The sequence below is a fragment of the Melopsittacus undulatus genome, chromosome 3 (genome assembly GCF_012275295.1).
Source record: "Melopsittacus undulatus isolate bMelUnd1 chromosome 3, bMelUnd1.mat.Z, whole genome shotgun sequence".
Classification (NCBI taxonomy): Eukaryota; Metazoa; Chordata; class Aves; order Psittaciformes; family Psittaculidae; genus Melopsittacus; species Melopsittacus undulatus.
This window is the reverse complement of record NC_047529.1, coordinates 1-24286: the sequence shown is the minus strand read 5'-3', so window position 1 is coordinate 24286 and position 24286 is coordinate 1. Positions and strand designations below refer to the sequence as shown.

The window sequence follows — 24286 nt, the reverse complement described above, 5'->3', positions numbered from 1 at the left end:
GTTTCATAGTGTAGGCTTCTCAGTGTGTCAGTCGAGCTGCTGGTGCTCCTCCTTCTTGTTCATCATGTACTTCTCATGACAGTGGTGAGTCAGTGTCTGAGGCCAGAGGTTCTGGTCAGGCCTGCAAGGTTAGAGCAGGCAGCAGCTTCACCCTGCGACTCACACCCACTGCTGCCACTGGTGGGTCATGGAGGGAGCCTGTAGCACAAAGTGTTGGGGCCTCTCAGCTGCTCGTACCAGTCCTGCCCAGTGGAGAGAAGCTGGAACTGGTCCTTACGCCTTCTCCCATCCAGCAGAAGTGCTGCTGCAACTGGTTGCCCATTCTGGGGGGCCAGATTTCACCTTATCCCCTACTATTGTCTCCTGAATTTCAGTATGTGCTGCAGCAGCACCCTCCAAGGTTTAGTAAAGCTCATGGTGTTTGAAACTTTCTCCCATGTCTGTGCAATGATCGTTGATCATCTAGCTTTTCAAGTAGAACTTTCTAGACTTTTGCAACCAGAAGACTTCAGTGGGAGATCTTTTAAGTTTCCCAAACAGGGACATATCAAATTGTTTAACTTTTGCCAAATCACTGGGAGAATGCATCAGTGTTTCTAATTATTCTTGACAGGTGTCTCCTACTCTTAGCACTGTAGGCTGTTAACCCTTTTTGAAACAATGGGATTCCCAGTGTTGGGACAGAGTCAAGACTAGGGCACATGGCTTTTTGTTGTTAAAGGGTGAATACAGAGTATTTTTTTGAAAGAAGCTACACCTGAATATGTATCCACAGAATAAAGACCTGGACTGGTCAGAAGGACCCTCATAGTCCACAGCTGCTTGAATAGCGAATTTTCAGGAGTTTTTGTGTTTGTTTTCCTAGCTGTAAATAGAAGGGAGTCCAGTTGACTGTCATTTCAGCAGGTGGGATCTAATACCTGAACGGCTTCAGTCTCAATGCCTGAATCTGCACATAGCCCAAGAAATTACAGGTTTAAGTAATTTGGCAATAAGATGTTACCTGATTGTGTGGGAAGGTGCCTAAATAATACTGCCTATTATTTGCTTTGGTATTTCTAATCCATAATGGATTTTTAGATGTTTAATGTCAGAAGAGGTTTGGAGAGAATGTGTTTACCTCTTATTGTCAGGACATGCCTTATGGTAGGGGCTCAGGTCTGTATGGAGGAGTTGTGGGCAGATGGAGCTGGAGGAGAGCAACCCATTTCCTATGGGAGCCACTGAGCCAGCTGCTCTGCTCTGAGGGAGGCTTCTCTGATTAGCACGTTTGCCTTTGTATTGCTCTTGCTGAGAGGCAATGTTTTACTGTTGTGTTAGCTTTAGGCCTGTTTCCCACTTACAAAGATAACTGCCAAAGGACCGGTGATGCCTTTCTTCTATCTGTGATATCACGTGCAGATTTGTATGTGGACTCTCTGCTTTATAATCCAAATTTTTGATGAAAATACTAAATAGACTAAAGCCCAGGGCTGACCTCCATGACACCTCTTTCCAAATATCTGTCTTGTTTGACAGTCAAACACTGATAATTGGGTTTCCCAGTGCAGTATTTTATGCACCCATTCATGCACCCACTTTATTGTTATAAACAGTATTTCCCTTGTTTGCTTATAGGAAAGTTGAACTGAATAGGGTTATGAGTCTTAAAAAGGTTAAGATACAGCCTACCCTCTGATCCCTTCTCTTCACTGATCCAGTTACCCTCTTAAAGGAATAAGAATGCTATGCTAGTATTTCTCCCTGAAAAACTCAATGTTGTCTGGTTTTTAGTACTGTGTTACTTTTTAGGTGCTTGTACATTTGTTTTGGTGTGCTCTCCCCCTGTCCTGTTGTACATACTAGTATCTTTTTGTGTTGAGTTGAGGCTGACCAATGTGACCCTGAGCACTCCTCCTTTCACTACATAAGTGGGAGGACAGGACAAGTAAGAAGTGGTTGGTAAAAGCACTAATCAGAAGCAGAGGTTTTGATTCTCCCTTTCCTGACCATCCCTTTGATTTGCTTTGTGACTTATTCCCAGCTCCTTTAGTACTACTTCTTCAAGAGAAGACATGTGTTTGCCACACAGGCATAGCATGAGTTTTAAATAACCCACAGATGATTAAAGCAAAGAAAACCTAGCACAGATAGTTCTGTGATTCATTTGTATGCTTTATTTAGCTAAAATTAAGGGAGGTTTACCTTAAGAGACTTTTATTCCCTAGTTGCTCAGCTTCTGCCACTGCTGCCCATCCATCACCTGCCTCAATCCACTGTTTTCAGGGTTGTGCAAATTATCAAAGAATGTGGGTTGCATGAGGTTTTAACTTTTAAGTCTTGCTGCTTTAGAGGAGATGCCCTTGCCTGCATCATGTGCTACTGTAGACATCCACCAAGAACGAGACACTTAGCCATCCTGACATGAGCTATCTTAAAGTAGATATCAGTCTTTATCAGATAAAGTAGATATCACAACTGTATCAGTCATGCCAATATATGAAAATTATAGATATTAGGAAAACCCAAAACAAAGACAATGCAATGTAGTCAGGTATCCTGCATGAATACACTGTGGTATTCCAAAACAGTGCCCTGGCAATCTTACTTGCACAGTACTGTGCCTTTTTTTACTAATGAGTGGTTTGGCCATTTTAGATGAGAAAGTAAGTTTGTAAATCCAGGGCTGGAATCTGAAAGGTAATCTCAGTGGTGCAGCAGCAGTTGGTAACAGATGAACTGTCAGCCTGGAGAAGGTGAGAGCGCGCCTGTGATTTCAGCCAGCGAGGGCTGTAAAGAGGCTGCATAAGGACACTGTCTATGACTCACGTGTCCTCTCTAGATGCAGACTCGTGTGGTTAGCAGCAAAAACAAAACAGCATGTCAGCACAGGATGCAGATGTGTTTCCACAAGTCACAACGAAACTAGCTGGCTGGCCTTTGCAATTCATTTATCAAAGCATTTCCAGTTCCCATTTTGAGGCTAGAGGCTAATTATAAAAATCATTTCAGGAACACTATGTGGTGCTCAGCTGAAATGATATTCAATTAAAAATAAATCTGAAGAGTGCCTGTTTGGGACTATTAAGTACTTTGTGCATGCTGAATTAAACAGGAATGTTAGGTGCTGATTTGGGTGTGCGAAATGTACAGAGATGTTAATGCAAAGGATCAGTCCTCATTTCACAACTTGGATGCTCATTTGCCTGGTCTCAGACTGTCTTATGTTTTGGGGGGTGATTTTCTTTTTTTTTTTGTGGCAAGTTAAGCAGTGAAATCTGCTGCTGGCTGGGACTTGTTTTGTGGAATCACATCTGGAAACACCTTCCTCTGGAAAGGGCCAGTAATAACAGTTCAGAAGAAATGGTAAAGAATTGTATGATCTAATTCCAGACGTGCTTATTGGTGTCTTGTGACACTGAATATTGGTCTAAGACCCAGATCACAAGAAATGCTGCCCTTCCAGGTTTTAGTTATGGTATAAATATTTACACAGGTTTTATATTAATTAGGATACATATGGGTGTTGTTACAGTAAAAAAACAAAAGTCCAGTCCTTATCAATCCTGCTCTGTTGCTGGCCTTGTCAGCTTACTAGAATCTGCAGGGTTTTGAGGCAGAACTCTGGGCCTTGTGTCTGTGCCAAGAATTCTTAAGGGAGAAGAAAAGGTTTTGGTTTTGTTTTTTTGGTTGTTTGGTTTTGTTTTGTTTGGGTTTTTTTTTTCTCTTTTTTTTCTTAAACAGCAGCAAACAAACCCCTAAATGCTCTCATAGCTTCATATCTCAGTCACTTCCTTGTTTGCTGGGTAGTTTTATGCAAACATGCTGCATTAAAATGACAGTGTTCTCAGTCTACCCTTACCAAGCCAAGGCAGTTTGTACTTCTTTGGAGTCAGGGCCAAATGTCATTTATTTCACTTGTCTCCTGCTAGCTGTAATAGTCACTGAACGGCACTGAAGGATGCTTTGAGAAATATCCCATCTCCTATTTTTATTTACCTGATCACCTTAACAGCACAGAAACCATTAAGAACAGCCTTCAGCAGTAGGTTCTTGGCTCCTGTGCACAGCTTTGAGCACAGCTGCATGAGTTACCTGCTCTCTTCCTTTGTGCTCCTTCAAATCTATTGAAGTTCCCAGAGAAACTGTGGAATGTGATCAAGTAAATTGCAAGGCAATTTCCAGGCACTGCTTTTGGAGCCTGTGACGAGTTGCAGATATGAAAAAACTCCTCTCACAGCCATAAAGATCTGTGTGATTCATCTGTATGAGAAACTGGGAGTGCCACTAACTCACCCTAAGCTGTTGTGGTTTAAGCCCAGCCAGTAACTCAGAGCCATGCAGCTGTTTGTTCAATCTCCCTTTCCTTTCCCCCTGCTCCCAGAGGGGTGGGAAGGAAAATGGAAAGAGTGTAAACCCCATGGGTTAAGAACAGTCCAGAAACTAAGGTATAACACAAAACCACTGCTGCTACCATCAATAATAATAATGATAAGGGGAGAGAATATAAAAGTAAAAGGGGAAAGGAAAAAAACCCAACAAATAAAACAATAAACACAAGTGATGCCCAATACAATTGCTCACCACCTGCCAACCGGTACCCAGCCCTACCCGAGCAGTGAAGTGGATTCTTCTTCTTCCCTGCAGATAACAATCCTGGCCCCAGCCAAGAACTGAGGATCTCTGGAGGAATTTTCCCTCCCAGCAGCAGTCGGTTCCTGTAGCCTCTGGAGAGGAACTGCTTCTGCAGCTCTCCCCATACTGGTACTTCAGGCTCCATCTGAACCAGCTTCATCCTGGAGCCCTTAGGGGATCAGTAATGGAAGCATACTGAATATTCCCATCTCCCATCCCAGGCTAGGTGCTCTGTCATCAGACCAGGGGCTCTGAGGATCCTCTCTCAATTTATTGAGCCTCCTGTGACCAAATGTGATGGTGACCCAGCTTTATTGAAGCAAAGGACAGATGACACTAGCTATTCATATGCAGAACTTCCAGCGGAAGTCTGTGGGAGTTAAAATTTCATGGGGATAGAAAGCTCTCTCGCTTCGTGTAATGTTTGGCAGCACCAACTGCTTTAATTTTTACTTCAATGAGAGCGGGCAGTTGAAATGCAAACTGCACAGGTGTTTCATGGTTTTGTTATTTAAAAGACTGAACAGTCAGTAGAAGTAAATGAAGTAGACTGAATTGCTAAAAAAAAAGCATCATCAGTGAGGCCGACCCCAAGCCAGGAACTGCATGTGCCTGCGAGCAATGCTGTAGGCTGCAATATCCATTGGGGAGATGTCTGCTGCCTTCTTAGGGGAAAAGTGTTTCCTCCCTGTAGCTCTAAAGATGGCTTTGAAGGCACAGAGAGGCAGTTTCTGTCACTGCATAGAAGGGTGAAGCTTCTGCTTTCCTGACTGGGTTTGGAAGTGCTATCAGTGGCCATTGTCTGGCACTAACCTATACCATAGGTAAGGATCAGTTGTTTGAAATGTTGCCACTTCTGTTAATTGGCAGCTCTGGTGCAGTGCGAGGCTGGATCCAGCCTCCATGCTATGTGACAGGATATCAGGAATATGTGTCAGATTGGCTATCCTTCTTCTGGTGGCCATAGGGAAATCTAGAAAATCATAGAATCATAGAATAGTTAGGATTGGAAAGGACCTCAAGATCATCCAGTTCCAACCCCCCTGCCATAGGCAGGGACACCTCACACTAAACCATATCACCCAAGGCTCTGTCCAACCTGACCTTGAACACCACCAGTGATGGAGCATTCACAACCTCCCTGGGCAACCCACTCCAGTGCCTCACCACCCTTACAGGAAAGAATTTCTTCCTTATATCCAATCTAAACCTCTGCTGCTTAAGTTTGAACCCATTACCCCTTGTCCTATCACTACAGTCCCTAATGAATAGTCTCTCCCCAGCATCCCTGTAGGCCCCTTCAGACACTGGAAGCTGCTATGAGGTCTCCATGCAGCCTTCTCTTCTCCAGGCTGAACAGCCCCAACTTTCTCAGCCTGTCTTCATACAGGAGGTGCTCCAGTCCCTGAGCATCCTCATGGCCTCCTCCGGACTTGTTCCAACAGTTCCATATCCTTTTTATGTTGAGGACACCAGAACTGCACACAATGCTCCAGGTGAGGTCTCACAAGAGCAGAGTAGAGGGACAGGATCACCTCCTTTGACCTGCTGGTCACGCTCCTTTTGATGCAGCCCAGAATATGGTTGCTTTCTGGGCTGTAAGCACACACTGAAGCCTGCTCATGTTCATTTTCTCATTGACCAACACCCCCAAGTCCTTCTCTGCAGGGCTGCTCTGAATCTCTTCTCTGCCCAACCTGTAGCTGTGCCCCAACCCAGGTGTAGGACCTTGCACTTGTCATGGTTAAACTCCATGAGGTTGGCATCAGCCCACCTCACAAGCTGTCAAGGTCTCTCTGGATGGCATTCCTGTCCTCCAGCATATCAACAGAACCACACAACTTGGTGTCATGGGCAAACTTGCTGAGGGCACACTCAATTCCACTGTCCATGTCGGAGACAAAGATGTTGAACAAGACCAGTCACAACACCGATCCCTGAGGAACACCACTCGTTACTGGTCTCCAGCCTGACATTGAGCCATTGACCACAACTCTTTGAGTGCGACCATCCAGCCAGTTCTCTATCCACTGAGTGGTCCACCTATCAATCAGCAAATGCTGCTCCTCACAGTCACTCTTTCTCCTTTCCAGCAGCTTTCTCCTCTGTGAGAGAGAGCCCAAATGTGTTTAAAGCATCCGGGAATAAAGCAAACTCAGCTTTTGCTGTTAAGAGTCTGGGGAGGCGAAATTAGCAAGAAGAGCTACAAAAGCCCCTGCACAATTGCGATAGAAGAGATGGGAACTCCCAATAGCGTTGGACATTAGGGAATTGCATGTCAGACAAACACAGAGTAAACACTACATATGGAACAAAGGGACCGTAAGAAGAAGAGTGTGTGAAGAGCTGGTTTGTATGGGAAAGAGGTGTGAAGATCCAAAAGGCAAAATGGCTGAACATAAAGATAAAATAAATGAAGGCATAAAGCAAGAGCAGTGAAACTGGGGGGGTGGGGAGTGTGGTGTGTGTGTAAAGCACAAGCCTTAGAAATAGTCTGCAGTTAAAAAAGAAGAGGGGTGAGGAGAGAGAAGACAGGTACTGTGGTCAAAGGCAAACACGTAAGAACAGGCAGCAAACCTGGAAATGGCGGGAGGTTTAATGACTCATTAATGAGTCACCCCTAGTAGCTGGAATGTCCAGTGCTGGCTTGTATATATACACACGTTATAGCAGTGACCCAGTCTCTCTTCATCCTGCTCTTGGTCTCTGTGCTCCCTTAGTTCATCTGCCTGTGCTAGGCTGTGGTCCTGCCCCACTGTCTGGGTGTTAGTGCACTGGCCAGGCTTGAAGGGTCCCCAGTTTCCTTTATGCTTGCGGCAGTTTACCGTGGTACAAGTAAGTGATGTAAGCTGATTATCAATGTAAGCTATATTGACACATGCACACTAAGTGGGAGAAGAAATTAACTTATAAAGTCAAAGTTTGCAGAGAAAATGTTTAGTAAAGACCTTTCTCTGTTGATGTGGTCCATACTTTGGAAATGGAGAATGACTGATAAAGAGAAATTTGAGTAGAGCAAGAAGAAATAAAAAATAACGCTAAGTTAGTGATTACTGTGCCACGTGCACACTGTTACCAAACAAAGAACTTCAAACTTGATGACAAAGCTGTATATAAGCTTGCATAATGAAATCTGAAGCTGGACAAACACAGCTTGGTTTTCATTTATAGTTTAAAGCCCTTAATCTGTCCAACTTCATAAAGATCTTGACAAAACCGAGCCAAGTTTTGGGAGACCTTGGCTGAGTTATAGTTTCTGATGGAAACTATGCAAAAAGAATGGGCTTTCATGCCAAAGCAGACAAACTTATTGTTTTGACTGTGTTTAAGTTTGAGAGTTAAAGTCTAAACTCAAAAGTAACATCGAACTCGAAGACTTGTGGGCAGCAAAGCCAGAGTTAACTGGGGCTGCAGTGTGCCTATTTTTTCACTGGGTGGGTTTTTTTTTCTTGTTTGTTGTTTTTTTGTTTGTTTTTTTTGTTGGGGTTTTTGTTGTTGTTTTTATTTTTGTGCCAGTCTCTGCTCTGTCTTTGTGGAGACTTTTTGTATTTACCACATTGCCATAAATGAAAATTAAATACAGATTCTGTTCTGCCTTTTGTTTTCATGTTAACAAGCATCTGGAAACTCAGCTTGTATAATAAACAGGCTGTAGCAAGTAGGTTTTGCTCTACAGTGTCTCTTTTGGGAATGGTTTTATTAATACTGGCTCTGCTCTAGAGGAGTACATCAGCTGTTTTCCCATTGCAGATGTTGTCCTGGAGAAGGCCATGCATAAGTGCATTCTGAAGCCATTGAAGGGCCATATTGAAGCAATGTTGAAAGAGTTTCATACAGCGGATGGTTCTTGGAAGCAGCTAAAGGAAAACCTGCAGTTGGTGCGGCAGAGGAATCCTCAGGAACTGGGTGTGTTTGTTCCAACGCCAGACTTTGTGGACATTGAAAAGATTAAAGTCAAGTTCATGACCATGCAGAAAATGTATTCACCTGAAAAAAAAGTCATGCTGCTGCTGCGAGTTTGCAAATTGATTTACACTGTTATGGAGAATAACTCAGGTATGATGCTTCTCATGGTTCAAGTTCACTGATATTCCAAACCTGGGGTTGTCTTTTGGTGGAAGAAATCGCCTCATTCTGCAGATATGTCTCCTTATCCTGGAGCTCTCATGGAATCTCCATGCCCTTTTGAGATGGATTCTTTCTCTCTGCTTCTTTCCTGACCTCTCTGAGGCACCTGGCAGCACATTTTACAAATTCAACAAGAAGCAGAGGTGTGAGGCAGCTTAAAAAAAAGCAACCAGTTTTGCTTAAGTGTAGGCCTCTGAAGTTGGCTGTTGTCCTGGGAACCTGGAATTTGACACCGGTACTAAATTAGTATTTTTCTGGAAATTTTAACAGAGCTAACACCCCATATTTAGCCATAGTTACTCAGTAAGTTGTATGCAATATGACAACTAAAAGGCTCTATGTTCATAGGTGAAGGAAAGCACCCTCTCGTCCAGTACTTTTGGCTTGCGGTGTCTCTGAATGTCCTCATTTGGACACTTTGTTTCCTGTTTTTGGAACAGAAATAACATCTATGTAGCAAGCATCCAAACCTGACCTTGAAACATAGATAATGAAACGGACCTACAGGCTAGTCAAGACCTCCTGAGTACTCAGTTGCACAATTAAAATGCTGTGCCATACGGCATGAATTCATAGGTACAGCCCTGTTGCCTGCCGTCTGACCATACACTGCTGTGTCATGTCAGGAGCTGAGATGAAGCAATGCTGGTGATTATGGGAGGTGTTTTTCCCCTAAGCAAGTATAAGCTGCTTCAGGTGGTTGGCAGTTTTCTTCCTAAGTGGGCACTGGATATGCAGCTGGGTCCAAGGCTGGTCAAGATGCCACCTTACTTTTGAGATTGGAGATGAATGATAAAAGCTTGTGGTTGAAGAACCCCAGGCTCTTTTGCAAGATTCAGATACAAGCTCTTGCCTAGCTTTTTGTTTCTGTGCAAAATCCTGTGGTTTAAAATGGATATAGGAATCCGCATCATTTTACTCCATTGAGTAAGGTGATTCCAACATACAGAAGAAAAGTATTGCTGCCAGTTAACTGTTTCACTGGGGAGCTTGGGCTAAGATGTAAATAGTTCTTGGGTTGTCTTGTTTTATCATATGAAGTTTAGAAAACATTGCATTGACCCAGCAGCTATTCGAGTGTCTGACAGCCAGATAGTAATATAATACCTGGAGGATATGCCTTACCTCCTTAGCTACTATAACTTTAGGTATCAGCTCCTCAGTCTCCCCTCAGGTGGAGTTTCACCAAAGTTTAAGTTGGCTCCTACTCTTCATGGTTTAAAGTGACCATCACACCAGTTACACAACGAACACAATTTGGACAGACCCAGAGATCTGACCACATAGTATTTTCTAAACAGAAAGTTTAAATGCAGTAAAAGTGGTAGGAGTGAGACAGACCTAGGTATAGCACAGTCCCTGTATGCGGCTGTGTACTGCCATTACTGATGAGGCTTCACTGGCTAGTTGGGAATTACATGAGGCCTCTCTCACTGATGTTTCTAACTATGCTCTGTCACAGAAATGAGCTGAGTTTTCATGTCAAATGTAATAGGCTTTTATATTCAGGCTTTTCTGCTGGGATTCAGACCTAGAAACTGGTATATGTGGCTGGATCCTTCCAGAAAGTGGATGTCGTCCCTGCACGTGTTAAAAAATTGCCTATTCATCACACTTAGCCAGTGACAGAAGTGCAGGTGGAGGTCAGATAAGACAGGCATGGCAGCCTATATGAGTTCACCAGTTGAGCTGATGCCAAAGTGAGCCCAGTCTTTAAATTCCCTTGCATGACGCAAGGTGTGCATCATCAGATTTGTGCTACTTAGAAGTACAAGATGAAGCTGGTGTTAGAGTCCTGTCCAGTGAGTGTCAGATGATGTTCTCTTTTCTGCACATCGGTAACAGGAGGCTCCAGACTAATAAAAACGTACTGGTGAATGAAGATAGCAAAGTAATGCTTTCCTTTCAAACACTGAAAGAGGTAAAAGGTTATGGTTTGTCTGTCACTGTCTGTGTTCCCTTCAACCCAGGGAGGCTGTATGGAGCTGATGATTTCTTGCCTGTGTTGACGTATGTACTAGCCCAATGTGATATGCTGGAACTAGATACTGAAATTGAATACATGATGGAATTGCTGGATCCATCTCTGCTGCATGGAGAAGGTAATAATTTATTTATATTTATTAGAATTGAGTGATGGACTAGGGAAGGAGGAATTCTTCCTCATAGCACAGTTGCTGTTAACCTTGTTTGAGTAGAAATCCTTTCAAAGAGAGTCTAAAATAGGCATCATGACAGCAAGCAAACACATACACTGTGCAGGTGTCAAATGTTATCTTCTGTGCATGAAAATATCCTGAGAGTATTTATAGAGCCACAGCATGCAGTTAAACTGAGACAATTAATGGGACTTGGTTTAAGTGCTTTATAAAAATTTCTGGGGGAATTCTCTGCCCCTATGGGGAAAGTGCTTTTGAGAATGTTGACCCCCTTAATGATTGCTTCTTCCCACTATTTGCTTCTCACAAAGTATTTTTATGAGTCCTAGGAATATGTTTCCTAAGGCACTCTTGAATGATGGCTGAAGTCCACTAGAGGCCAGGAAACCTCCCTGCTTTCTGTTTTCAAGGAGTTGTTTTTAACAAAGAGGCATTCTGCAAGTTCTTGGTAGGCCTCAGAATCTACCAGTTTATGAGGAAGTATAAAGGTTCTTGTGACCAAGCTCATCTGTGAATTTAAGCATATGTGTATGTTTCTCATTCCTGCTATCTCTTGGCTTGCTGAAATTGCTGTATCCCTTTACGTGTTGGTATGCACGAGAGAACTGTGCCAGGACTCCTCCAATTTGGCACTAGTCTGTTCCCTGCTTTGTGTACAAAACATCCTCTGGTGTGTTGTTTGGGAATCTTAAGAAAATAGTTGAGATGGAAGCTGGAGGTAATTAATATGCTTGAAGGGCAGAAACATTTACTGGACTATTAAGTCATGTTGGTTTTAATGCAGCAAAAGAAGTCTGTCTGTTGGCTGGCCCAGTCTTTGGCACCAGCTGAACTATACTGTGCAGTAAAAATTGTTTAGTGGTTTGCGGTTGTGCAGTTCAAATGTAACGTATTGTCTGGTGTGTCTCATGGGTCTTGCATGTATTTTATGTATTGAACTCGTTGCAGAGCTAAAGGCCAGGAAGGTACCACCAGTAATACAGGAAATACTACTGTGAGCATAGAATGCATCTTTGAATAACTCCATGAATAGGTTGTGCTGCCTCTTAATTGGACACTCCCATTTAAATAGTTTACTTTAAAAGGAGTGAGAGAATCAAATAACAACATGTCTCTTGTTTCTCCTGGTTGTTGAGGGCTATTACCTCCTGTTGTGACTCCTTTTCCTTTGTGACCTGCAGCTTCTTTTGTACATAGGTAACTCTGTTGTGACTCTAATTTGTTCTCCATCATATAATAAAGGTGAAGTATGGAGGACTGCACATGTCACCTCCTGAACTAGTCGGACATTATGGGGAACGCTAAAAAGGTGACAAGCACAGTCTTACTTTTTTTAAGGAAAGGGAAACTCTTTAGAATACTTCCAAGCTACAAATAATACATTATTGTTGCTTTATTTCTACTAAAGGTCGTTGGTTTTAACTTCCTGAGCAGCAGTAGATTGTCTTTTACCTTGTTTAAACAGCCATGCTTATTTCATCCCCACTTGAAGCTTGGGAAGAAAACAAATCAGTGTTTGGAATTTTTTTTTTAAGAAAATTCATATTTCAACTTTATAACAGTACTCGGAAGTAAGGGAGTGATACCACCCATTTAAGTAACCAGCTATCCCAGCATTAGTGGACTCAGATACTATTGCATCACCTGATAATATAGAGCAGCCACTGCACATCCTAGCAGCTGAGAACATGCCATCCAGTATCTTGCAAGCCAGTGAGCTGGGGTTTTTTTGCATATAAATGTTTTGGTAATAGAGCACAGGGACTTTGAGAAATGTATGTGTGGGTGTGTGTAAAGAAATAGTTGTGCTTCTGACTGAGCAGTCAGAACTAGCAGAGGTTTTGTGACCACTCTGAGAAGTTTTTCCCTTTCTGTCCTTCATAGGAGGCTATTATTTGACAAGTGCTTATGGAGCACTTTCACTGATCAAGAACTTCCAGGAAGAGCAAGCTGCCCAACTGCTAAGTTCAGAAGCCAGAGATACTCTTCGGCAATGGCACAAGAGGAGGACAACTAACAGGACGATACCTTCAGTTGATGATTTTCAGGTAGAGCTTAGGGCTAAATTAAAAACCAGGGAATGATTGTTTTGTTGAATATCCCCATTTGAGAGATATGAATTCTTTGTGGCTCCCAGTGGAGTGAAGCAGTACTGAGAATATGGCTGGCAAATTTTCATTGGTTTTGAAGTCTTGGCACTTTATTATAATAGATCTTGATCCTGAATGCCTGAAGAAAACAGTAAATAATGAAGCTTTCCCACTCTCCCTTCTATTTAAGTCATGCAGAGTGAGACAAACTGAATAATATCTTAGATTCAGCTTCTTTGTATGCATTACTGTTAAAAAAGAGCAAATCCAGATTTCCACTGCTGTAAATCAGCACAACTTCCCATTAGCTAATGGTGGCATACAGCAGGTAATAGAGAGGAGATGTGGGAGAAAAGCTTGCCTACAGTTTTAAAGTTTAAGCAAGGAGTAGAGTTCTATACAGTGCATGTCTTCATGTTTGTGTTTGTGTTTTTTTTTCCTCTCCTCCATTTCTTACTGCCCTTTCAGAATAGGGCAGTAACTTCAACTGAAGAATAACAAAACAGTTGGGATTGCTTCATCTCTTAAAACCAGGCCTGCATGTCTTTCATTAGTATGATGTTGACTGTCTGTTCAGATGCACCAGCTTGTGGACTGAAGCAAGGAGGATGTTGGAATCAAGAAGAAAGGATATACACTTTTGTGTTCAATTGTTTACAATTCATACCACAGGGCAAAGTTGACAGAGGCTAATGACAACCATCAATTAGATATGATGTAGTTAAAAGCTTGAAAAATGAGGGTGTGCGGTCATCAGCAGATTATGAAGCTTTTCAGTTGATGCTCATTCTGATTTATCAGTGTCCATACAAGGAACTACAGCACAACACTGAACAGGAACGAGCTGGGAGAAGAAGCAGTTTCAGCAGTTTGCCTCTCTTAGGAAGAGGAGAACTGATTATCAGAAATTCCAGACTATGGCCAGTGCACAAAGCTAGTCTGTCTTACTGTGATCCATTTTATATTGTGCTTCCTGGTAGCTAGGTGTCAGATTCAAGTAGCTTGAGTCTTTGCTCTTTGTAGCAAAACACTACACTTCTTCTGGCAAAACTCATCACCTTGTATTTCTGCTGGATAACTAAATGTCGGAAGATTCTTTCAGCAGGATCTTGTATTCCATTTCACCTTCTCTTCCTCAGCAAATGAACTTCTGCCAAACTAACTCTGAACAGCTGGATATGGGAAGATGCAGGGGGGCATGGGAAGAGCTGGCACCAAGTATGTCCAGTGCTTCTCCTTATGTCTCTTTAAAAGAGAGCCTTCAATCAGTAAGATCACACCACTTCCAGGATATGCTTGGCACAAATTCAAACATTTTGCTTACTGCTCAGAGTGACAGTTTTCCACCTGCTTTCTCCACATACGGCAGTCCTGAAATGAAGCACCTTCCCTACAACCAGCACGTGACACAACTTCAGTTCAACTTGTCTTTCCTACTTTGCACCAGGATGTGATCACTACATTTCTGTGATGCAGTCTCACAGCCTTACCAGGTTTGGAGCCCTGGAAGGCCTTCATCCTCCCTCCCTCAAAAGGATGGAAAAGCAAAAAACCCCATATTTTGATGATAATTAAATACAACTTCCTGATACTGCAGAAATTTGATACTTGGAATATGAGTTACAGGCATTTTTGCAAACTTCATCCACTCTTCGATGCAGTCTTGTCCATCTAAAAGCACATGCATTTAAAACCAGCTCTTCAGTGTGTTAGCTACATTAGAAATTAAAATTGTAGTGTGTCTTGTCTTGTCTAGGCTTGATGTTTTTAATAATTTCTTCACACAGAGTAACAAAAATGGATTACTTCTGTTCAGTCAGGCTCAGTCCCACCGGTTTAAATGCTTCAGTGTTTGCCCCCAAGCTATCAAAAAACCCCACAGAAACCAACTTTATTAAAGAGTAATCTTTGGAATTTAAGTCATATGAACATTCTTCTCAATCTTAGCTTTTAACAGCTTGTTTTTATGAAATGTGAATTTTTACCATTGTGATTTAGCATGTTTAATTTATTCAGCACACAAACATAGGTACCAGCTCAGTCAGTAGGCAGCTCTTTCTGTCTTTTTTTCCCCACCTTCTTTCATTTTACTGCTTTTTAATCTTCCTTTGCAGTTAATCTCTTTTAAAGAAAAGCACATGACAGAAAGATGCCTTGTTCATGTGTCCAAAAGGTGTTTGGGTTTTTTTTGGTTTTTTGGTTTGTTTTTCCAGTTGTTGCTTTTGATTTTACTTTTGAAATGCTCTTTTAAAAGTACAACTGCATTTCCTTGTAGGGCATATTTAGAATTTGTCCATGTTATCAGCTGGGGTCATGTGGGTCAATTCCAACAAAGAAAAAAGATCCAGCTTCTGCCTCAAGATCAGATGCATTTATCCTAATGTTGAAGAGTTAATTTTCTTTCTGTATGTCTCTGTGCCTTACTTCTAAAAAAGAAAATGCTGTGACATGAAACTTGGTTACATGAAGTTTACACAGCAAATTGCCACTTGTTAACATGATGAAAATGTCCCACATGAGGATGGATTACATTTTGCAAGCTGCAGCATAAGAGCACAGTTTATCATGCAGTAGCTTGTGGATCAAAACCCTTGTGTGCTGCTGACAGAGGTTTTTGTTTTTTTTCTTCTTCTTCCTTCTCACTTACTGTGTGAATCTTCTGTTCCGAAGCATTAACCAGCAGCAGCAGCCTTATCTCTTGGGTGTGCTGCCTCAGACATTTATTTTGATTGACAGTGGTTTGTTTCCTCGTAAGGCCAAACATCAAGTCACACTAAAAGCATGGGTCTGTTCCATGTGGCTTTAAGATTGTGTCTGTTCATTCTTCATTGTAGAGTTAGAAGGTAAGCCAAGGAAAGGAGAGTGTCAGCTTAGGAATTTCTCTTATGCCCAATACAGACTTGCCACAGTTTTACCCCCACCCTCACAATTCATGGGGTGGCTGTAATGTGCAGGAATCACTGATGTGTGTTTCCCACCTAGAACATGGAGAAATTTGCTGTTTGTTGCTGACTCCTCAGCTTTCAGAAGATGAGTTTTGGTTTTTTGAATTTGATATCTGTTTTCTCATTCTACAGAACTACCTTCGTGTTGCATTCCAGGAAGTTAACAGTGGCTGTACAGGAAAGACCTTGCTAGTAAGACCATACATCACTACTGAAGATGTATGTCAGCTTTGTGCTGAAAAGTTTAAAGTGGACAATCCAGAAGAATACAGCCTGTTTCTTTTTGTTGACGACACCTGGCAGCAGCTGACAGAGGATACCTACCCTCAGAAGATTAAGGCAGAGTTGCACAGCCGTCCGCAGCCCCAGGTCTTTCACTTTGTCTACAAGCGCATTAACTGTGATCCGTATGGTGCCATTTTCCAAAACAGTGATGACTCAGCTTCTTAAAACCAGCAACTCATCATTTAATTTCTGTTCCTTGTTAACTGTTGAAAACATCTTTCTTGGCTGCCTTCCTTAGGAGTTAAAACACATCTAAACCCATAAATGCCTAGTAAAACACAGACAGACACTTGTAGCATTGCTTACAAAACCCCATGTAAACCATGCATATGGCCAGTTATGCAGAATATTCCACCAGCATGTTTCAGTAAACAGCCCATGAAGCTGAATTTCTTGTACTGGACTCTTCTGAAGCATCTTATACTGTGGCCCTTTGCAGGTCTTTGGCTGTAGTTTGCAAAAATCTATTTTCTTACACTCATCCTTTAGCCAAATGTCATTTTGATTTTAAATATATGTATGCTAGACAAGTATTTCAGTAAACTAGCTGGTATGATCTCAGTTTCACCAGCATGGGATTGACAAGACTGTCCGATGCAGGGCATCAGTTAACTCCTAATTACCTGGATGATTGCATCCTTTCCTAAGTTTTTAATTACAGAATCACCATGGTTTTATATATATATATATATATATATATATATATCATAGAAATTTTATAGCAGTTGCAGGTAAACTGTCAGGGTTGTTTTTTGAAATATTTTTTTAACTATAAAGTATTCTATAATTATGCATGTGATTTTAACATTTAATATACAAGAATAAATCTCTTGCTGGTTTTAGAGTATTGCATTAAAAATCTTGTGGTTTCTCTTCTTTTCCTGTAACAGGAGAGTACTTATGAAACTCCTGTTATCCATAAGAAGATTGTAACATTGGCACTGGCGATTTCAGTGCCTTTATCTGAATTTGATGTACTGTTATCTGGATTGTTGTTTATATGCATTGTTTTTAGACAGAACTGGGGTGTTGGAAGAGGAAACTGAAATAAAAAGTTATAGAGAAGGGGCAGAGAAAGAATGTAGAGAACATGATTTGGGATTAAAATGTGTTAGTCTGCTGGTTCAGGCTAAGTGAAGGAGATTGGAACTTTTATGTAAGTAGTATTGTAGATTTGCAGAGGGATGTGACACCACCTATCTCAGATACTGTTTATGTTAGTGGAGGATTAAATACATCATTAAGGTGAAGGAGACCTCAACTATTTTGTGTAGTCTGTCACCAACATCAAAATGTATCTTGGACTGAAGAATGTGTTGTAGCATTTCATGGTTCTAAGTTACTCAGTAGGTGAGATGTGAAAGTAAGTCCTACATATGCAAAGATAAAATGTGTGTTCTGCACATGTTCTATAGATCTTAGATTTATCTTGGATAAATCTATAGGTTTATCCAAGATAACCAATGCCATGGGTAATGCTGTGGACCCTAATCATGTTAATTAGGGCTACTCTTTAAAAGGACGTGGGGTTCTCCCCCAAGTCTGCTGTGAGTAGTGTAACCCAAGGCAGATGATTACAAAAATGTCACGAGCAGCATATGTATTGTACATAGGGAGATGTGTAGCATTTTTGTGAGTTTGCCATGTATCTGAAACTCTTTGACATGTTTATATTTCATTTTGTAAATGGTGAGTTTTGCACATAATACATTGTAATACTGAACTGTCATTTGGAATGTTGTGTGCTGTGGTTTTTGAGGTGGGTTGGGGGGTGGGGTTTTTGTGTCTCTTAAGAAATGGTTGTACTTGAATGTTTTGCTGCTGCTGCATTTTTATACTGCTTATCCCTCTTTAAATTCTCTGGAAAGGAAGGATGCAATAACATTAGTTAACATGCTTGACCTGAACATTCAGTAGAAGCAAGAAGGTGCTTATCTCGACTGCCGAACCATTTCTTCTGAAGCTAAGACTCACAGTAAGTGCTAAAGAAAATTGTGCTGTTTTCATATGATGGGAAGAACTCGAGCAGAGAGGCACAGTATTAAACTCAGAATTCAGGCATGAAACGAAGGAAAAAGACTGCAAAAAGGAAAATGCCTCCTCAGACCACCTCAGCAGAATCCTCTTGTCTGTCTTGTGCAATTGATTCTTTTGAAAATTAGACTTATTATGTTCACTGTGTTCTGCAAAACACTTCTCATAATGCCAGGAGCCACAATGGAAAAACTCTGGACAGAATTTGGACTTTTACAGACAAGCTTTTTCATTGTCTCCAGTGCAAAATATTTGATGTTACAAAACACTAAAATGCATGGAAAAACTTAACAGTGGAGGTGTTCTCTCTTGATTACTCCCTCTTTTTGAAGAGAACGGAATGGCTAAGGGAAATGAAGCTGGAGGCAATAAATCCCTAAATCTTACTAATCAAACAAGCTTAATAGAAAAGTTAATACTGCATTAGGAGATTATTTGCGAATTCACGTAAAGTACATGCTGCAAAACCATAAAACACCAGCAGCAGTTTAAGTAAAATCCAGCTTCTGTCCTTTCACCGTGTTATTTTACGTCTTTACGGCATAATCCCCCCCTCGCAGTCTCAGCCTTCTCCAGGTCCATCGTAGGCTCAGCACAGATCCTTTCTATCTCTAGTGCTGCAGCATCCCGAGCCGGGAGCGCTGTGTACCGGGCTGGGAGGAGGCCGGTGCTGTAGCTCCAGGACAGCGGGGGCGCACAAAGCTTGGTGCGGGCAGACCAGGCCGGATTAAACACAAATGAATGGAGTTGGGCGCCGCTCTTGTAGCTGTGGGCAAGGAGGGCGGGACGTGAGGGAACACGGTGAGGGCTAACGCAGAGCAGGCTGTGCTTGCCTAAAAGCGCTGGCAGGGAGCTCTGGCGTGACCAGCTGGGAGGCCCCGAGTCTCCGCCTCTGGTTGCGGTTCTGCGGCTGCCGCTCCGGAAGAGGCCGTGGGCCGGTGGCAGCAGCATCATGGCGGCGCTCCGGGCCCTCAGCTGGGACCACCTCTTGCACTTCAACGGGACGGGAGCCCCGGTCGCGCTCCTCCACGCTCAACCGTGGCTTCCCTCATGCTCTTGGGGAGCTCGGGGCGCCGCTCGGCGATGACCCTGCAGCAATCTGGACCCGCTGACAGTGGCTACTGGGTGGAGGCCGCAGCTGGCTCCTGAACCGAGACCCAGTACGGGATCCTGTCCTATCTGCAGTACCTGGTGCACCGGCCCCAGTACTACATTGTCGGTGAGGCGCCCGGGGAGGAGCTAATGGGTTACAGTGAGTGCTGTGTCCCGGCCCTGCCGTCTCGCAGTGCTGCATGTTCGGGGGTTGTAATGCAGGAGCTTTTCTTACTCCTCACTTTGTCCAACAGAGGACAGTCGCATAGCATCTTCCTGTTTCATACCCTTCTTAGGGTATTAGATGGGACTCACAGCACCAGTTTTTGGTTTGGTGGTGTTAGCCTGGCAGGGACTCTTGGCTGTGGTGGCAGGTTTTATACAGGTACAAGCATTTCTGTAATCACAGAATCATAGAGTCATAGAATAGTTAGGGTTGGAAAGGACTTTAACCAGTTCCAACCCCCTTGCCATGGGCAGGGACACCTCAAACTATGCCATGTCACCCAAGGCTCTGTCCAGCCTGGGCTTGAACACTGCCAGGGATGGAGCATTCACAACCTCCCTGGGCAACCCATTCCAGTGCCTCAGCACCCTTACAGTAAAGAATTTCTTCCTTATATCCAGTCTAAACCTCCCCTGTTTCAGTTTTAACCCATTACCCCTTGTCCTGTCACTACAGTCCCTAATGAGGAGTCCCTCCACAGCATCCCTGTAGGCCCCTTCAGATACTGGAAGCTGCTCTGAGGTCTCCATGCAGCCTTCTGTTCTCCAGGCTGAACAGCCCCAACTTTCTCAGCCTGTAATCCTGAGTCCCTGTGCTCAGCTCTGAACTCATGCTGTCAGTCATCATAAGTAAAAATGTTGAGCTTGGGTTTGATGTTGTCCTTAAGGGAAGGCTCTGGGACTGGGTGTCTGTTGCTTATTTGCTGTGGAATATTTATATTTTGCAGAAATCATTCCACATGGAAACGTTTGTCTGATCCTTCCCCCCCCCCCCCCCCCCCCATCCTCCCTTGGGAAGGAGAATAAAAGGTCTTTAAGGGAAATAGATTAGTCAACATAGTAAAGCTTAAAGCATTTGTTGTACATAAGGTTTCTCTGTATCTGCCACATCAGTTGCTTATTGGCAGTGACTGATGTTTATAAGAGTACCATATAGAAGTGTGAGTATCATTAGTGAACTAACTGGTTTGGCTCTGTGTAGAAAGGAGAGGAAATACAGAGAAGCACCCAAAACACACACACACACCCTTGTTTTTTATCTTTAGACATTCTGTATTTACAGGGCCTTTGCTTCTGTTACCAGGTTGGCAAAGCTTCCAAGGCTCTGCTCCTCCACAGTCACCAAAAATCTCTAGTAGTTTCCAGGATGATGATGACTTAGTTTGGGCTTTCCAGCTCTCCGTTCCTCCATTATTTTAGTTAGATCCTGGATTCTGCTCAGTTAAAGACTCACAAGAATTCCTCAACATTTGCATTTGGCAGTCATGCCTGGAACAGGGATCTTCAGAATATTTGTGGCAGTTTTTTGCTATTTTTTTTTTACTCTATCAAGGAACAACTGTAACACTTGAGCAAAATGACATTTGTAGCGGTTGCTGAAGCACAGAATCATAACATAGACATCCCTGTGTGAGCCTTTACCATTGTCCTTGCAACATTTGTTTATATGCCGGGGTGTGTTTTGCTAAAGGTGTAGAGAGTGTGGTGCATTGTTCTAAAGATGCTGCTGTGCTGATGCTGTCTGTATTCACAGTAATGGGTAAAGCAGAAGGCTCTGTGCCTAGGGAAGAATGGCATGGACACGTTACTGCTCTCTCTGTTGCACCAGAATTCCGACGGCTGGGTTTGGCTGCTAAACTGGTGGAACTTCTGGAAGAAATTTCAGAGAAGTGAGTACTGTCCTTAAATTTATCTTTTAAAACTTAAAGATTAAATTTATCTTTTAAACTAATCCTTCTACAGACACCTGTTCATGGCTTAGGTATTGGATTTGCATAAAGCATGCCCAGAATTTTAAGTAATGTTCTAACTGACTGAAATTGCCGATAGCTAGAGAAGATTGGAAAATGTTGCTTTGTTCTGTAAGATTTCAGGCTTCTATGAAAACTGACTTCCCAGGATGGGCAAGAATTAACCTGAATTCTAAGAGAGATACTGTGTAAAAGGCCCTTTTCTTTACAGAAAAGAGCTTCATGAAACATCAACTGCTTCATGTAGGGCCTCAAACACACTTGTTCAGTAATCATGGGCTCCATGCTATTCCCACATGCAGAGTCTTGGAAAAATTTTGTAAGGCAAACAATATCTTAGCTCGCTGTCCTGTGCTTGGGTGTTTGTACCTCCTGACAGTTTAATTTAGCATCAGATGGACCCATGGGGGGTGTCCTCCCTCGTGCTGGTGCACGGCCCCGTTGGAATCGGTAGGATCAGAAAGTAGTACCACATTTTGAGAAATTTGCTGTTAGGAGAAGGGTTGTCTCCTGTTGGGCAGCTGCCCAGTTGTGACTGTTTCCATCACTCCCCCCCGCCATGCACTTGGAAGGAGGCAGTCCCTAAGTCAGTGCAGTCTAAAATGTGGATTAATTTATCCAGTGAGACCAGAAGATACTGAATAACTGTAAGCTGTGGTCCTTGGGCAACTGAAGAGTGTCAGGTTCCTTCTATATCAATGGCCCCCAAGAACTGACAGATGAGAAATCTTAATCTCAATGTTTTTCCTCATGAAATACCAAAAAGCAACATTGAGAAGCTTAATAGTGCAGCTCTGTTGATAATGGCTGCATACTCCTGCACTTACTCCATTATTTTTCTTTTCAAATACTGGAAATTCAGAGAATATTAAAATGGAATTACCTCATGTATGATGTTTTCTTGGTTTTCCTTCAACCCAAAAATAACTGAAGTCAGTAAGAGTAAAAACTCTTCATATGCATTTATTCATGACCAAAGAAAACACAATACAATATCCAAGAAGCACAGCAGGGGAAAGCAATATATTAATACTCACATAGAACATAAAGCTGTTACACATGTAGAAATGTCTTTCCCCTCTTCATGGCAGAGGCCTGGGACTGAACTGAGGTTTACTACTGATTTGAAAAAGCCAGACAACCAAAGCAGTTGATGCTTTCTTTCCACCTTGGATCAGATTCAAGATGAGCTTTGTGTTCTGGGTACCCCCATACTTGCCTTAACATGCTGTGTCCACTGAAGTAATCTGTTTATTGTTTTTTTCAACTCCTCTTGCTCAACTTCAAGGTCAGTGTAGGATTTCTGAGGAACCTGCATCTTCAGCATCTTCAGACAACCCTGTATCTAACACTCAAGATGGTTAATGGAGAAGCATGGATAAATGTGGGATTGGCAGAAATGAAATTCAGAGAACAGAGTATTAATTTGCCATACAAGATAGGTTTATGACTAAGCAGTATCAAATCTTGTGCACATAATAAATTTACCTTACTCCTGTAAGCACATTTGTCCCTCTGTTTTGTCATGGGTTTTACAGTCCTTTGTACCCTGCTAAGAAACAAATGCAGGCTAAGCCACTGTGGTGGATAGTTTCATTCAAGGTGGTAGATTATTTACATTTAACTAGCCACACTGTGTAATAAATACTGGGGTTTGGTACTGGTTTTCTTCCAGCTTCCCATCCCTTTTTAGCTCTCACATTCTGTCTGGTATCCAGTCTCTCTTGTTCCTCTCTTGTTCCCAATCCCTACTCGGTTCTCCATCACTGTTTTGCTGTCTCTTTTTTTTCTTCTTAAGAAGTGCCCTGTGACTTTTCCTTCACTCTCCTACTCCTCTGTCTTGTGCCATGTCCAATATTTGAGGCCAAGGAATTGACATCAGGAGTGACATTGCTAGAAGAAGGTCCTTCATCCCATTGCTTCTCCATAACTTTGTTCCTATCTGTATCTCTCTCTATTGCTCAATCCTTCTTCCCCATTTTCTGTCCTTCTTTCTGTGTCTGGGTTTTAATTTGCTGTCATCTTTTGCTCTTCCTCAGTTGCTCAGAGGAGCGCCCCATGTGCTGGGGGCTGGTCCACAGCAGGCAGGGCCTGGGCTCTGTTGCTGTGGAGACCGTGACCCGGAGCGGCCGCGGGGAACACGAGTGCCTCCGGCGGGAGGGATGGGAAGGGGGACACGGTCCCCGCTGCAGGCCGGGACAGCAGCGCCGCCCTCCGGCTGCCGGCCTGCCCCAGAACCCCTCGGTGCCCGGGTTCCTCGGTTCTCCCTTGTGCCGTGCCGAACCGAGCAGTAAAAATTCTGTCCCTGCCCATGGCAGGGGGCTTGGAAGTGCAGGATCTTAAGGTCCTTTCCAACCCGAACTATTCTGTGATTCTGTGGTTCTAATAGAGGGCAATGGTGGGGGAATGGGGGTGTAACGGGGGCTAATAGGGGGGAATAGGGAAGTAATGGGAGGCATCGTCTCGTCTCGGACCGCCCTCGGAGCCGCTCGGGTCTCTACGGGCGGCTTAGGCTCCGCTGGGCTCTCTTCAGGCAGAAGCCGGTATTCCCTCACTTTTGCCTTAAAAAGTACTGGGAAAGAGGGAAATCCATCACTTTTACCTCACGAAGCAATAGAAAAGAGGGAATTTCATCACGTCTACCGCACAAAGCAGTGTGAAGAAGTACACCATCACCCTGGCCTTCGAGGTACGGAAACTTAGGGGGGTCTGCAATCTCCTAGGGATGGGCAGGAGTCAGTGCCGTTATCTTAGAGGGGAGGACTCCGTAATCTCTTCGGGGTAGTCGGGAGTCTGTGCCTTAGCTTTAGTGGGCAAGGGTCTGTAATCGCGTCCTGGGGGGGGGGGGGGGGGAAACTCGGTGCTGTCGCCTTGGTGGGGAGTGGTCTGTAATCGCCCCGGTGGGGATGGATTCGGTACCGGCTTTTCAGGGGGGATGGGTCTGCAGTCTCCTGGGAACAAGA

At 43.1% G+C, this 24286-nt stretch overlaps 1 protein-coding gene and 1 long non-coding RNA gene across 6 annotated transcripts in view; both read left to right on the top strand.

The window, feature by feature from the left end:
- Positions 1 to 17957, top strand: part of RIN2 (Ras and Rab interactor 2) — an 82238-nt gene extending 64281 nt beyond the window's left edge. For 2 of the 5 annotated variants that reach the window (XM_034060586.1, XM_034060585.1), the window contains exons 9-12: positions 8365 to 8670; positions 10713 to 10844; positions 12786 to 12949; positions 16069 to 16459. In XM_034060586.1, the coding sequence (XP_033916477.1) occupies positions 8365 to 8670; positions 10713 to 10844; positions 12786 to 12949; positions 16069 to 16386 (920 nt within the window). In that variant the 3' untranslated portion in view covers positions 16387 to 16459. Of the gene's footprint in view, positions 1 to 8364; positions 8671 to 10712; positions 10845 to 12785; positions 12950 to 13459 lie in introns of all 5 variants that reach the window. The other 3 variants (XM_034060584.1, XM_034060587.1, XM_034060588.1) reach the window with 3 other exon arrangements.
- Positions 17958 to 19129: 1172 nt separating this feature from the next.
- Positions 19130 to 22824, top strand: LOC115945971 (uncharacterized). The gene is made up of 3 exons (XR_004080136.2): positions 19130 to 19474; positions 21107 to 21242; positions 22612 to 22824. It is a non-coding gene; the product is annotated as an uncharacterized lncRNA (long non-coding RNA).
- Positions 22825 to 24286: the final 1462 nt, after the last annotated feature.